Source organism: Lytechinus pictus, chromosome 2 (genome assembly GCF_037042905.1).
Source record: "Lytechinus pictus isolate F3 Inbred chromosome 2, Lp3.0, whole genome shotgun sequence".
Taxonomy (NCBI): domain Eukaryota; kingdom Metazoa; phylum Echinodermata; class Echinoidea; order Temnopleuroida; family Toxopneustidae; genus Lytechinus; species Lytechinus pictus.
Genome location: NC_087246.1, coordinates 5775546 through 5791396, shown reverse-complemented (window position 1 = coordinate 5791396; position 15851 = coordinate 5775546). Strand labels below are relative to the sequence as shown.

Here is a 15851-nt window from a genome sequence, read left to right as displayed (position 1 = left end):
TATTTATACAGGGTAGACATTTTATGTGACTGCTATGTTTTATTGAGTATTTACATCAATAAACAAAGATTCATTACAGAAGGGTATAAATGTCATGAAGATGGTTTATGGTTTGCTAATTTGCTATTTGATAAGTCTTGAAAAAATACTTGGATTTTGATTAAGATAGATGATATAGAGAAAAATCATTAATTTTGCATCTTCCTTTTTTTTTTAAAGTTAAGTTATTGGATACCTGTATTAAAAAGAGAAATTGGTTAGGTCTATAATTATTATCTTAGTTTTAGCATATTACTATTTGTATTGTTTAACAAAATAAGTTCTTTCTGGATTGTTAATTTGTCATGTTTTGTTATGTGTCATTTCACTTGTATGCATTTGTAAGATGTTCACCATAAGATGACCATTAATCTTTTATGTTCAGGTTCTATTGGGGTACATCTTACAGAGAAGGATATGAATCACACATTGGAAGGAGATCAGGTAAAGTTATGAACCAATATAATGTAATGTTTTCTATATATCAAGTAGTGAAATCTTGCTTAAAAACTAATACGTATCAACCAGATTATTGTTGTAGTGGAATTATTTCACTCCTTCTTTTGTTTATATGAATCTGTATTTTGATCTTTATTTGTAATTACATTCTTCTCAACATTCTTTATGAAAATCTGTAACTTTTCAGGTTTGTATATTAAACAAATGATCATGTGATTCATATCAATTCAAATAAATATGTTCAGTTCAGTAATGAAATTCCAAATTCAAGGATATATAAAAGTTGAAAATAGTCTTTATTTCTTTGTTTTCTTTCAGGAATATGGATGGTTTGGTAATAAGATGAGAATTCATCCAGTGCCAGGTCATAACTCCCTACTTCTAATCTCACAACCAACGTATCGTATGTGTGCCAAGTGAGTTCAGATTAAATTAGTTTCACATGGCATCCTTGTCAGCACAAAGGAGAGATGAAAAGTAGACATTTAGGGTTAAGGTAGACAGCTTTATATCCAAATCGTAGGTTTTTTTTTTTTATATGGGAGCTTACTGCTGAAGCTTAATAAGATAAGTACATGGTGATTTACTTGATTATTCATCTAGAATAATTTTTCATATATTTTTTTCGTGTCCTAGTAGATAGCTATAAGTCATAGAGTTTTTATTTTCTAGTTATTTGGAAATCTAACAATCATTTGTTAGTCAAATGTAATCCTGCTCTCAGAAAATCAAACATAATTGATGTATAGGTACCACAACAAAATTGAGATCTGTTTTAGCTGCTTTGAGCAGTAATCACAGAAGGGACCCTGTTTGAACATATGGCAGTGTCCTATTATAAGGAGAGGAATGTCCTTTTCTCTTAAAACCTTAAAATGTGTGCTTAGACATACATGTACTAATAGAATGGGGGGGGGGGGGGAGCTACAGGGAAATCATGCATGCAGCAAAGCAAAGAATATGACTTTTATTAACTAAGCACCGGTACTTAACTTAAGTCTATGCTCCCAGTCTGAATAATGCTGTTTTTATTGAATTTTTTTCATTCCTAACTCCTTGGAATAAGCGCAATTATTCTTTATTGTCAATATGTTTTTTTTACAGTCCCAGTTGCTCCTACTCCCCAGACGACGTTCAGAGTGTTGGTGCTCTCTCTGTTTATTCTACTGGGTCCTCCCCAGCTCTTCTGACCAGGTTGAGAGGACAAGAGTCCTTCCAGAAGTTTGGATCAGGATTTTGTGTTGGAGACCCTTTCGGGAATGGCAGTCTAATCCTGGCTGTTGGATCAAATACAAAAGGTAAAGCTGTTTTTTGCACCAAAATATGAAAAAAGGAAGATGATTAGTAGTTGTAAGTCCAAAGTTTAAATCCAGTTTTCTGCCAGTGAATAGGAAAGCCTCATTTACCTCACTACCTACAGTGATCACCCTGACCTTTTCCTTACATTTTGTTAGATTCAGTGCGTCCTCCATGTAGAAAATGGCTATTGAAGCAACATCAACGAACAATATCCAACTTGCCACACCCCTTTACGTAATTGACATCCTTGATGCTTACTTTTCTAGATATAGATGGTGAGATTCTTGATCTTTCGGTCAAGCTGACCGATGCTGGCCAGGTCACTTTGTACAACTTGGACATCTCTCCCTCAACCCATGTGAGTCCATCTGGTTCCAGTCCTACAAGGATGCTAAGTTATCATCCTAAGATGGTTTCCTTACATCCTATAGCACTCTATGAGGGAGACAGACAGTATGGCAGGTTTGGAGGAGAGCTTATGTTTGAGGATATTACGGGAGATGGAATAGGTGAGGAAGAACATCTTAATTATATTTATTGTTTATCTTTTTGTTCGAAATATTCAATGATTATACAAGTGCTGCAGCCATGGACAAGGGCTGCATTAAAATTAGGATTGGTACACATTTACATATATAATGAAGAAAAAAAAATCTATATAAACATATAGGTACAATGTATGTTGACAGATAGATAAGTGGCAGAGATGCCAACCCTCCCGATTTGACCAAGAGGCTCCTAGAAATTCACCCATTACCCGACCTGAAACGACTAAGAGGAAAAAAACACCTTTTTATAGACAGGGTGCCAGGCATAAATTTGCTTCCTGTCTGAAGATTTTTGTGCCAGGCTCCGATGCAAACTAGCAGGCCCAAGACTCCCTAGTCTAGAGTCTAGGTGGAGGCTGCTGTTACATGTATATCTTTTGCTGTTTCCCTAATGTAAGTGATGTGTCTGATCTGGTGATACTACAGTGGATGTGAAGCAACCGCTGTCAATACCTCTAGTCTTTCTTGTTTTATTTTTATTGATCACAGTGGGATGCATGTTTTTCATACATAGATTTGTCACAGGACATTGTCTATGAAAAGAAACACAACTAAAGATGATGGGAGCACATAGGTGGTGACTGTTTTGTAGTTGTGCCACCTCAGCTGTATCTCTTTTGTTGTGCCTTGAATCATTGGACTCACAAATTCAAAGACTAGAGTCGCAGCTTCCACCTAAATCATAGCATATTGAATCCACCCAATTCAATCTTGAATGTCACTGAATTTGAACATACATATAATTAGATGCAGCAAAATGTGCTCTGTAGGTCAATTTATACTTCGATAGGGACATTTTGGCATATCTATTGAGTTCGCATTGGTATGTCATTGGTCGTCATTACCAGGACCTTAGTACTGGTCAACCATAATAAGCTTTTTACCTACTGAAACAACCAGTTCCTGTCCAAAGTCTATATAATCACAGAATTTAGTCATAAGTTTAAGAAGTAGTCATGCGTTGTGAGCACTGGAAGTAACAACTAGATTATTGGTCAACTAAATTGTTTCTTTTGATATCCCACTTACTTTCACTATATGTCTGATTATGAAACTTGCATCTCAACTAGTTTTTGCGGCACATGGCGTTTTGTGATAAAGCATGAACAACTTTCATTTTTTTGTAGACTGAATGGTGCCCATTATTGATGTGATATTTATGAATAATCTTAGTTTTTTTGTTTTGTTTGATTTCAGATGATTTGATTGTTGGTGCACCGTTTAGGACACAAGATATCAGTGAAGAACTATTCAAAGGTAAATTTGTGAAGTCGACATTCTATGTGTCAAAGATTTAGCTCGATCGAAGAAATTTTAAATACCAGATTAGATATGTGATTTATTTCTAAGTTCAATTCCTCAAAGTCAAATAAATTTGTGTTGTCCTAATAGATTTGACTGAGGCAAAATTACCTGTAAACTCATTAAAATCAATGTTGGATGTTAGCTGAATGCTTTATAGGAGTATTGATTTCTACTATTTTGGGGGCAAGATCTAAATCTACATTTGCCTGTAGATTCTATGAACACCGTTGTTGTTGACTGAAAAAACTTGGCAATATAAAGCCCAGTAATATTGATGGTAGCATTTGTAGAAAAATCATTATTGGCATGAAACTGACTAGCTAGTGTCAAGTTGTCTGCCTTGAAATCACGCATAAGAATAATACTCTTGTTACTTATGAAGCAGCAAAAAAAAAAAAAAACTGCCTTTTGCATGTTAGAGTTGTCCCAAAGGTATCGTGTGTGTGTGTAATTATTAGGCATGATGATGTATATTATTTGTATATGTTGATACACTAAGACAAATTAATGCTTGGAAGGGGACCAAAGATTAAAAAAAAAATTGTATGTTTCTTGTCTAAATTTATTTTTCTATTCCATAATCATGATTTGATTGGAATTAACAAATTGTTTGTTATTTCTTTCTTGTATTGCAGTTGAAGAAGGAAGCATTTTTGTCTTTAAAGGTGGTGTTACCTTCCGCACAGGCAACGCAACAAGATCTTGTGATTTTCCCTCATTCATCAAACCATGCCCTTTGGAAAAGGTTGGTTTTTAGTAGTGGCTTAAATACTTGTATCAACCTGCAATATTAAGAATTGTCTATTGTAATGTTTGATCTGTAGCCCATGATATGTTAGTTTTAGTAGCATATGATTAACTCTGAACCCTGAAAAGACTTGGCTATTAGGATTTTTGAAAAGACTGATGTTGATTAGTATAGCAAGAACAATCATAAAATTGTGAATTTTGGCATAAATTTCAATTTGATTAAGATTTGTACATGCAAGTTATATTTTTGACCAACTTTTGCTCTGTCAGCATTGTGAGTGTATAGTCAGCCCTAGTCAGGAAAGATTTTACTTCTGAACTGCTTTGCTAAGTTATTCCGATGAAACATGTATTTCGATAGTGATATTTTGTATGTTTGATAAAGATTCTAATTTGGGTAAAAAAGCATTTGTATATGTTATGTATATTTTCTTCCTTTTTGTTTCACAGGCCTCTATTGTATTATCCAGCAATGAAGTAAGTTTGAAAAACACAGCTACCCTTCTATTTTACTGAAATCAATGAGCTTGGTTTGCTATGGAAGTTTGATAGCAATTACAGTTTTTAAGTAAACTACAAGGCTGAGATTGATTGTGACTAATCATGTTGACATTGATTTTGTATTTGAATCCAAAGTTCTACATATACAAAATATGTTGATGTAGGGAAAGGGGGAATTTCTGAAAGAAATCGGGTTTGGATTTAGACAGAAAACTATGAGAAATTAATAAAAGTTTGGAAGTTTTTAGTACAAAGGACTAATTTATCTAAACCCTCCAAATAAAATTGAATTTAATGATGGTTAATTATTGTGATCATTCACTCATTATTACATATTGATTCCTTTAAGATTCAGCACTTCTACATGTATTTACAATGTTTTGCCTATCAATATAGAATTAAAAAAGAATTCTGTTAACTCCTATAACCCTGATAGAGGTTTGTGAAAAGATGATTTATGGATGATGGAGAAAAGAGGCTAGGAACAATACTCTAACCACCAGAGGAAGTAAGCTATTATAGAAATGAAATTAATTGCTTTTTAAGTTTCGTTGTAGAATTTGATTCATTTAAAGTAAAAATTTTCAATGCTGACTTAAATATTTAAATATATTTATAAAGATAATGAATTTTGAATGATGTAGGAAAATGCTGACACTGGCTTGATTTTATTATAGGGATTAATTATGTTCTTCAATATTTAGGGTGGATCACGATTTGGTTCAAATTTAGTGACATGGAGATTTAATGAGGTAAGTGAGCTTTTTAACCTCTAGATATATTTTAGCTCATCTTGAGAATAAAAACAATCAGCATTTTTTAAAATTTTAGCTCTCTTAGAATATTGACATTCAAAATTCAGACCATATATGAATTCAAGTGGGATTGGCACAGCTTATTTTTTCATTTTCTCTGGGTTCATCAATGTTGTCTTCCATGATACCTATGTTGTAGTAACTACCAATTTTTTTTTTATTAAAGTCTCTTCGTGTTTTGTATTTCATCAATTCACCATTACTTTCAGCCTGGCTGTTGCAGTAAAGCTATTCTCTATTATTAAGACTGGAACCTGTTAAACTGGGTTCTGTTAAAAATATGCTGTTTGGCTTATTTAAATTATGCTACAGAGCCAGAATTCATGTATAATCCATTATTGTTAAAGATTAGAAAAACAATCTCCCATTCAGGCTATGAAATTAGGATATACTAGAAATTTCCTATTTTTCATGCAAAGTGGCAAAGTTTTAGCTCTCTTTATAGCATTTATTTAAAATTCCTGAGCTTTTAACATGGATGATGATATCATCAATTGTAATTGTGGCATTCTAAAAGCCACATCAAACTTCCCCCCCGCCCTAACCCCAAAGAGCAATGTAGCCCCCAAAAGACCAGATGGCCGTAAATAGGAAGGTTGTGCAATGTGCCAAGTTCTGACATAATATCTGACATTCATGTAAATGAAAGACACAAAAGAATATGAACAGAGAAAGTTCATCAATAAATTTTATGTATATGCATTCCTTCTTAAATATATATTTCTGTACTTCTTGTGCCATTCTTAGAAACCTCATCTGGTTGTCAGTGCACCTCGGAGCAACAGGGCAGGACGGCTTGTAGGAGAAGTTTATGTTTACACTCTCGAGATGAAATGATCAACTCTCAAAGACGAAATGAGCAACTCAAACAGGCAGTTCTGGAGAGGATGGTACTTCAAATGAGGTGTTTTCAATATGATGGTAAACATTGATCAATGTGTTCTCATTTGTGACAGAAAAGTGAATACAAGTGAGGTGTCATGAAGTGGTGATTAGTTTATATGGATGGATGGAAGAATAGATGAATGAAATGAATGATGGATGATAGATGAATGATGGGTGAATGAATGAATGATGGTTCAATAGTCTTTCAATGTGAGAAACAGGTACATTAATCTTATGCAATACAATGCTCTACAGGTAGTATACAGGATCTTATATTATTTACAGATGTAAACTTGTGGTACATGTATTGACAATCTATGATGGATGTAGACTTGTAGTACATGTACGTGCAGAGTCTACATTTGATCGATTGAAGATATAGACTTGTCTATTTACGTAGATTCCTAAGAGTTTTAGTAGACCTGTATGTATAGTAATAGGGAGTCCGCATAGAATTTTTTATCTTTGAATTAAGTTCGATTTACATTTTGTGATAGTGTACACATCCAATGTATTGAATTTTTTTATTGCAAGTTATAAGCAAACAATTCTGATGCTTGTCTACCAGTTATTTCCTCAAAGCTTTCCTAACAATGGTAATTCGAAAGTATGCATACACAGCTCCGTCATGGAGGGTCGCGAGGGAATGGGATGAACCTTCTGTCAAGCGTTGCTAATTTTGTCAGTGTGCCATGGCTCAGTGCTTTGACCCCCACTGGCTTCAAAAGTTCACTTTACCCACCCTTATTGGTTCATAGGCCTATAATAGTCTAATTCTGGTCCCTGCTGAGATATTGATCAGAGTGCCCCCAAAAGTAGTTATTTTTTTTACATATTCTCTAAATCTTTTGCAGGAATTTCTATGTGCTGAATTTTTTTTAGCAGTAAAGAAATATTGAGGTGTACGAAAACTCATCTATGCAAAAAGAATTGCTGACTCTTGCAAACTTAAAAACGAAGAAACAATATAATTGAAAAAAAAATAGAAATTAAAAAATCAAAACATTGTTGCACACAATAGATAGATACATGAATGCTATTAGCAACTTTTGATTATTCTGTCACCTTTGATACTCTCAGGACATTTGGCCATTGCTTTAAAGCATTGTTGCAATCTCTCTTCCATGTACAATAAACAGTGCATTCTTGGTGCGCCCGTACATATTTGCAGTTTCTACACTTGTTCCTACATGCACACTTCAGTAGTTCAGGGCAGGATGACTTAGCTTCTAGCAAATATGTTCATAGGGGCTTCCACTGTTATGGACAAGTTCACCCCCCTCAGATGGAGAAGGTAGACAATTCTTTCATGGACCTCCTTTTTTAATATTCCTTCACTTTCTCCTAGTACGTCTGCTTTCTAACCGATAGTCTTATTACTTTGATAGCCAGGAAGAAAATCTGCCAATCTTTCTTTTCTATGGACTTCAGTTGTTCCTTGAGTTCTTTTGAGTGCTCTTTTCCAATTGACAGTGATTGGATATATCAGCGCATTGTTGACACATTTTGTTCGAAAGTTATGATGCAGTGTGCATCTGGCATTTCAAAATGTCTCCTTAATATCAAAAGGACCACTTTTGAGTTAAACAGTGTGGTTTGTGTTACCAATAGAGAGCTTTCTTGTCTTTTCCCGGTTTGGTGTCATTTAACAACAATTTAACATTGTTACCTTTGTTCCCTGTTCATTGTGCATGTAGATGTCCTTCTAATATCCATATATATGCAATGCACAAAGGAGGCATTATTTCCCTTAGTTTGTGTGATTTTTTTGTGGAAAACTTTATGCCACAGCTGCATTTGTTGCATCATGATCTGTCATGGTGTTCTTGATCTTATTGTAGAGATCTTCCTTCCGTCAATGTATTGATGGAACTAACATAGTCATTGTCATTGTGTGTTAGGAGGCAGCCATTAAAGGATGATGCCATTCTCCCTGCAAATACCAACATCCTCGGGTGACTGGTACGTGCTAGGCCCATGAGCCATCAGGAGTACTGCTCTTGGGTAAGGAATGAATGAAAGAGCTTTGCAACAAAAGCAAAGAATGACTTGGAATCCATCCATCCACTCTCTGTTGCCGCAAAGAATGTTCCACTGTGCGCGTCGGTCATGTATCGCCCACAAGCCTCCGTCCGTCTGCCTGGGACGATGATGACAGGAGGAAGAAAATCTCCGATGGCATTCATGGTTGCCAAGACGGTGATCTGACTCTTGTCAGAGTTCCTTACCTCATGGACAATTTTAGATCCCTTTTCTGCTAGAACTCTAGTCCCCTTGCACCCACCAAATGGGAAGCCGCTTTCATCGCAATTGAACATCCGCTTTCCTTCAAAGAGGACACTCCTGGCACCCACTCCTCCAAATAAGTGTCTAATTCGGAGAACCATCTATCAATTCGGCCAGGGGTGACTATGGCCCTCTCCTTCCCTATTGGTTGGGATTTTCTGAAGACCAGTTTCGGATTCCTGGAGAGAAAATTACCAAACCATCTGTCACCAGGCCTGTTGTCTTTAAAGGATGTATCCTGACCATCCTTATCAAGCATGTTTTTGACGACCTCCAAATAAACATAAAGATAGAAAAAAATAATGTTAGCTCTGTTATAACAAAGGTTTTTTTTAAAGACTTACAATGATCTTAGAAAAAATTGACATGAAATATTGATGCCCTTGAATAAGGACGAATACATAATAACAATGATATTTGTTCATCTTATTTTTCCTTGAAAAGTCAATTGATTTTCTTCCACTGACCTTTGACAAAGGGTGCATTAAATACTCATTACGGGTGGGGTGGATGAGAATTTGAGTTTTGGGGAGATCTGGATGTAATGAATTTACAATCACTGCCCTTGCCGAAGAACCAACCTTATCCTTTATCCTGAAAGGCTGACATGATAGGCATAGCCCTCTTTTCACTGGAAAATTGTACCTGCAAATTAGTTTTTCTATGTTTGTGGACTTTGGGGCCACACAACCAGATGTGGATGTCCTTGTCTTCTTAGTATTCTTCCTGCGCTGTCTAGTCTAGTCATCCTGACTCAAGAGAAATACATGTTTTTCTGCCAACAAAATGTAGATTGCACTTTCGGGCTAAAGAGGTAATAGTCCAGGATAGGCCCCATAGAAAACTGACCAAACCTTGTTTTTTCATATATACAATATTTTTTGATGGTTTCTTGTCAATCCGAGGGTGCTGATAACGATTCTAAATGATGCCACTCGTGTAACCTTGAGCATTTTCCGCAAATTGGCAAAATCTAATATGGCCGCCGAAATAGGCAAATTACCCATGAAAATCATAAAACTGCCAGCAGATTGGCTATAAAATGTATGTTATTGTGTAGCAGGGGTGAAATACTCTGTGAAGAAACGATTTTTGAAAAAATATTTATTTTTTTGATATTTGAAATGGCCGCCATAGACCGCTGTATTCAACTTTATGTACAATATGAATGGGAAAAAATAATTTTCACAAAAGTGGGCACTAAATGCAAGTAAATGTGATTTTTTTTGTGAACTAATGGATGAAAACAAGATTGCTAACGAAACTTATCATTTGTTATGTCATATATGTAATAAATGAAGCATTTAAGTATTCAAAAAGCCACCAAACGCCCTGACGGTATTATGTATAATGTTCATGGGGACAAAAGAAAATCACAAGACTTCGTACTAAAATGCATATTATTAAGATAAGTGAGTGGAATACTGGCTAAAGATTCAATTTTAACGGAATATAATATTTAACATGCAATTTATGTGATAAAAGCTGTATTTTGAAATTCAAAATGGCCGCCATAGGCCCATTATACATTATGTACAATGCGAATGGAGAAACTAATTTTCACAAGAATAAGTACGTGAAATGCATGTAATTGTGATATACGAGTAAAATATTGTCTGAAAACATGTTTTCTAGGTAAACATATCATTTCTCTTGTCATGCATAAGATAAATGCTGTATTGTTAAATTCAAAATGGCCCCTATAGGCCCGAACAGTATTATCTACAATGTAAATGAGGACATGTAATTTTGTAAGAATTTGGATTTGCTTGACTATGAAATCCATATAATCCTTTTGTATGAGTAAAATATTATTTGAAAGCATGATTTTTATTAAATATAGCATATATTCTGCCATGTAAGTGATAAATACTGTATTTTGACATTCAAAATAGCCGCTGCAAGCCTTAACTAAATTATGTTTACATGCGTTTAGGGAAACTTATTTTCAGTGGGAATCATAAAATATGCATGTTGCTGTGATGTACGAGTAAAAATATTGTCTTAAATATGATTTCTAAATAAATACATTACATGTTGGTGATGGAGGTAATAAATGCTGTACTTTGAAATTCAAAATGGCTGCCATAGGCCCTAAAAGTATTATGTACATTGTAATTTGGTGCATATAATTTTGACAGAATTTGGCTTTGCTTGACTATAAGTATTGCATATAATTGTGATGTAAGAGTGAAATATTGTCTAAAACCATGGTTTCTAACGAGATATATCATAATCTGGTGTAATTAAGGTGACAAATGCTGCATTCTGAAATTGAAAATGGCCCTTACTGTATTATGTACAATTTGAATGAGGACAGATAATTTTCACAAAAGGGCATGTGGCGGCCATTTTGAATTTTGAAATATAACATTAATCACCTAAATTTGACATAATATGATATATTTCGTTAGTTATCATGTTTTCAGACAATATTTTACTCATACACCACCATTTAGTCAAGCAAAGCGAAAATCTGCTAAAATAATTTGTCCCCATTCAGATTGTACATAATAATGTTAGGGCCTGTAGCGGCCATTTTGACTTTCAAAATCCAGTATTTTCACCTACCTGGCAGGAGAACTGATATATCTTGTTATAAATTATGCTTTCAGACAATATTTTACTCATAGATCAGAATTACGTTGCATTTATGGTGCTCACTCCTGTGAAAACTGATTTCCCAGTTTGCATTGTACATAATACAATATATGTCTATGGGCGGTCATTTTGAAAGTCAAAATAAAGTATTAAACACCAACTTTAAACCTAAGTGATATATTTCGTTAAAATTATGTTTTTTAGACAGTATCCCATTTATTTATCACAAACAATGCATTTCAGTGCTCACTCTTGTGAATTCTTTGGTCCTCTTTCTCATTGTACATAATACTTTTAGGGCCTTTGGTGGCCATTTTGAATATCAAAATACAACATATATCACATACATGGCATATTAAATAATATATTTGTGAACAATTATGTTTTTAGTCAGTATTCCATGCGTTTATCTTAATAATACGCATTTTAGTGCTCACTCTTGTGATTTGTTTTTGCCCCCTTTGCTATAGTACATAATACTATTTGGGCCAGTGGTGGCTATTTTGAATATAAAACACAACAATTTTCCCATACATGACATAATAAATAATATATCTTGTTAGCATTGATGATTTTCATACATTACTTCATCCATAGATCACAATTACTTGCAGTTTAGGGATCATTTTTGTGAAAAATAGTTTTCCCTATTCATACTGTACATAATAGGGTATATGGCGGCCATTTTGAATATCAATACAATTAATATTTTTTCTAAAATCGTTTTTTCAGATTATTTCACTCCTACAACACAATTACATACATTTTGTAGCCAGTCTGCTGGCAATTTTATGATTTTCATGGGTGATTTGCATATTTTAGCAGCCATATTGGATTTTGCCAATTTGCGGAAAATGCTCAAGGTTACACGAGTGGCATCATTCAGATTCGTAATCAGCACCCTCCATTTGACAAGAAACCATGAAAAAATATTGTATATATGAAAAAACAAGGTTATGCCTCCTCTATCCTGGACTATAAAGGGAAACAAAGTTAGCATTACAAGGACCACCCCACAGTAAGATGACCTCAAAGAAACTCTGCATAGGTGTTGAATTTCTCTTTCCATGTTTCTCTATGTTGAGGTTTCTTGAAATTGATTCCAGCAAGCTATACAGTCCATGCTTATTTTCAAGCTTTCGACCATCTGCTGCCATTTGCAGCTGGTAGGCAATCACCTTCATGGACCCCCTGTTTTGCACATATGTCCACTCTCCTTGTACGTTCGGTTTCTGTTTAATAGTCTCAATGCTTTGCAAGACAAGGAATAAAATCTGTAAATCATCCTCATCTATGGACTTCTTTATTTGCACTCCAAATATTCTTTTTTTGCTTAGCACTGTTTGGACTTGCCTATCAAAGTACTACTGAACATATTCGTACACTCTGGCAAAGTCTGCCCATGGAAGAACATACACAAGTGTTTTCCCAGGTGCTGAGTGCACACTGTGAGCTTTGACATGGCAGGTATCCATTCTTGCTGTAATGTGAGAGAACTTGTCTTATAGAAATCAGATCTTCGTACACACTGGCAACTTCTTTTTTAAACTTCTTCATTGAAATGGTTACAATGTACATTCCATTTTTTGTTTTGGAGAATAAAGTCTCCCATCAATGTTCTTTTGTGACTTTTCAGAAATCTGTTTTGCTTTACTATCTTGCTTTTTTTAACCTATGTGGAGGTTTATGGTCGATATCTCAGTGTGGCAGGGTTCCATTCTTGCCTTTTGGCTCAGGAATAAAATAGGAACATCAATTATCTTCACCAATTTTTGGTGAAGATATTAAGATTTTCATCAATAAATAACTAGGCTATATAAATAGGTCAATAAGCTTATAGTATTTAGTAAATAGGCCAAATGAAAGAAATTAAATAAATCAATTACAGGCTAAATAAATCACAAATCAAATAAATAAATGTCTTAAATTTAGAAATAAATGAACACTAAAATTGTCAGACCAAGTTACCAAAGAACAACAAATAGAAGGGAAAGTGAAATTTATTTTCACTTAAGAGTAATATTTAGAATATGAATGTACGTCTTTAATTGAAGTAATCAAATGAGAATCATATTTGGATTAAAAGAAAAAAACTACAAAAAAAAGTATCTGCACTGTCATATGGGCATAATTTCAAATTTCAGAGGGGGCTTGGTTTCTTAATGTGATGGCAAAAACAAAATGCACATGTGCAGTAGCTATTTCAAGTAACTTCAGTAAAAAACGAGACTCAATTCCGAAAGTAGATGTTTAATTCATCAAAATTGTTAGTAGTGACACAATTACAAACCGCTTGGGAATGTTAAGAAAAGTTTCACTTACAATTAAAACATGATTCCAGAATTTAGTGAATGTGATAGGAACACACAACACAGTCACATTGGTTCATTTTTAGGAAGCCATAGATAAACCATATAAGCTAGGCTTAAAGTTAGTGGGCTTTTGAACAAGTGAATTATTTGAACAATTAACTCATCTAAAAGGATCATCTATTGGTTTCCACAAATCTTTAGACCTGTCTGTTTCTCATTTCTGTGCCATCTATTTTCTTCTGCTCCTTATAGAAACGTATCTTGTTTGGGTCATTGTGTCTGACTGTTTATCTTACTGGTGCAGGTCCTCCAATATTCCAGCAATTTCCTCTTGAACCTTGTTGTCCTCAGGTGCAGTGCTCAAGGCCCTCTCATCTCTTTTCTTTATTTTGTCTGCAGAAAGTTATATCTATCCCTGACTGCTCTGTGGTCCACCTTACAGCCGTAGGTTAAATCGCTGTAGACTCAATTGTTATTTGTATCAAATGAATGAATCATGAGTTGAGCCTGGCCATTGGACGATGAGGTTAGTCAAATGTATCTGTTGGTCAACAATGGCTTGCATGTTGATTGATTGTCGACTCTAGCAATTTTTGTACAGAGGTTCATTCTCTTTGGGCACCTGGATGGCAATATGTGTGCAGATTATGCAACCTAGTGGCATCTGCGCCATCTCCGGGAATGATGCCTTCTTGGAGGCAGGCGATGCCTCCAAAAATTGATGAAGTCCCCCACTCTTGCTGATGTAGAATCAATGACAGCGGCAATCGAGTGGCTCTGGTAGCTCTGACATATCCCAGCTACGTCGCCAGCTACATTTTGAAAGCTGCCGCTTGGAAAAACCCAAAGTGTAGTTGTCATTTGTACCTCAGTGGTGAGTGCACTTTTTTCAAGACTTGTGAAAGACCTCATCATTTCTCACAAGATTACAAAGGAATTTGAAATCATTGAATCTCAGACGATAATCCTCTGGAATATCATACACCGATAACCGTTCTCTAGCTTGATGTCTTCTGTCAAGTTCAATTTACATCTTTGAATAAAGTAATCAAATGAGAGTAAAATTTGTATTAACTAAAAAAAATTAAATTTCAGAGGGGGCTTGGTTTTTTAATGTAACAGCAAAAACGAAATGCACATGCGCAGTAGATATTCAAAGTAAATGCAGTCAAAAAAGAGACTCAATCCAAAAGTAGATGTTTAATTCATCAAAATTGTTAGTAGTGACACAATTAAAAACTGCTTGGGAATGATAAGTAGAAAAGTTTCACTTACAATTTAAACATGATTCCAGAATTCAGTGAATGTGATAGGAATATGCAACATAATTTATACACATTGATTCCCTTTTTAGTAGCAAGCCATAGTTAAACCACAGATATAAGCTAGGCCGAAAGTTAGAGGGCTTTTGAACCAGTGAAATATTTTGACAATTAACTATCAAAGGATCACCTATTGTTTCCATAAGCTTTAGGCCTGTCTCTTCCTCATTTCTGTGCCATCTATTTTCTTCTGCTCCTTAAAAAAACATTCCTTGATGGGGCCACTGTGTCTAACTGTTCATCTTGCTGGTGCAGGTCCTCCAATATTCCAGCAATTTCCTCCTGAATCTTGTTGTCCTCAGGTGCAATGCTCGAGGCCCTCCTCTCATCTCTTTTCTTTATTTTGCCTGCAGAAAGTTATATCTACCCCTTTCTGCTCTCTGGTCCACCTTAAAGTCTTGGGTTTGGAGGACATCGGCAACCGCTCTCCAGCATTTGCCACTCTCCTTTGACCCTCTTTTTAAATCCAAAAGGCTTTATGGATGCTACCTTCTTTAGTAGCAAGAGGACCTATTTTACCTTCTCTAAAATCGTCATAGACTCGACTGTTATTCCAAATGAATGAATCATGGGTCGAACCTGACCATTGGACGATAACGTTGGTCAAAGATGGCTTGCATGTTGATTGAATGTTCACCCTTGTGAATTATGTACAGATGTTCGTTCTCTTTGGGTGCCTGGATGGCAATATGCCTACAGTATATGCAACCTAGATGGCATCTGCGCCAT

General features: G+C 35.1%; 1 protein-coding gene and 1 pseudogene across 1 annotated transcript in view; one reads left to right on the top strand and one right to left on the bottom strand.

Annotated features, from left to right (window-relative positions):
* The window catches only part of LOC129254944 (phosphatidylinositol-glycan-specific phospholipase D-like), a 24206-nt gene extending 14499 nt beyond the window's left edge, over positions 1–9707 (top strand). The window contains exons 17-25 of the mRNA XM_064108020.1: positions 425–483; positions 817–914; positions 1603–1796; positions 2064–2306; positions 3543–3602; positions 4286–4395; positions 4851–4877; positions 5606–5653; positions 6464–9707. Of these exons, the coding sequence (XP_063964090.1) occupies positions 425–483; positions 817–914; positions 1603–1796; positions 2064–2306; positions 3543–3602; positions 4286–4395; positions 4851–4877; positions 5606–5653; positions 6464–6553 (929 nt within the window). The 3' untranslated portion in view covers positions 6554–9707. The remainder of the gene's footprint in view (positions 1–424; positions 484–816; positions 915–1602; positions 1797–2063; positions 2307–3542; positions 3603–4285; positions 4396–4850; positions 4878–5605; positions 5654–6463) is intronic.
* LOC129253624 (uncharacterized) lies at positions 8556–15851 on the bottom strand (annotated as a pseudogene).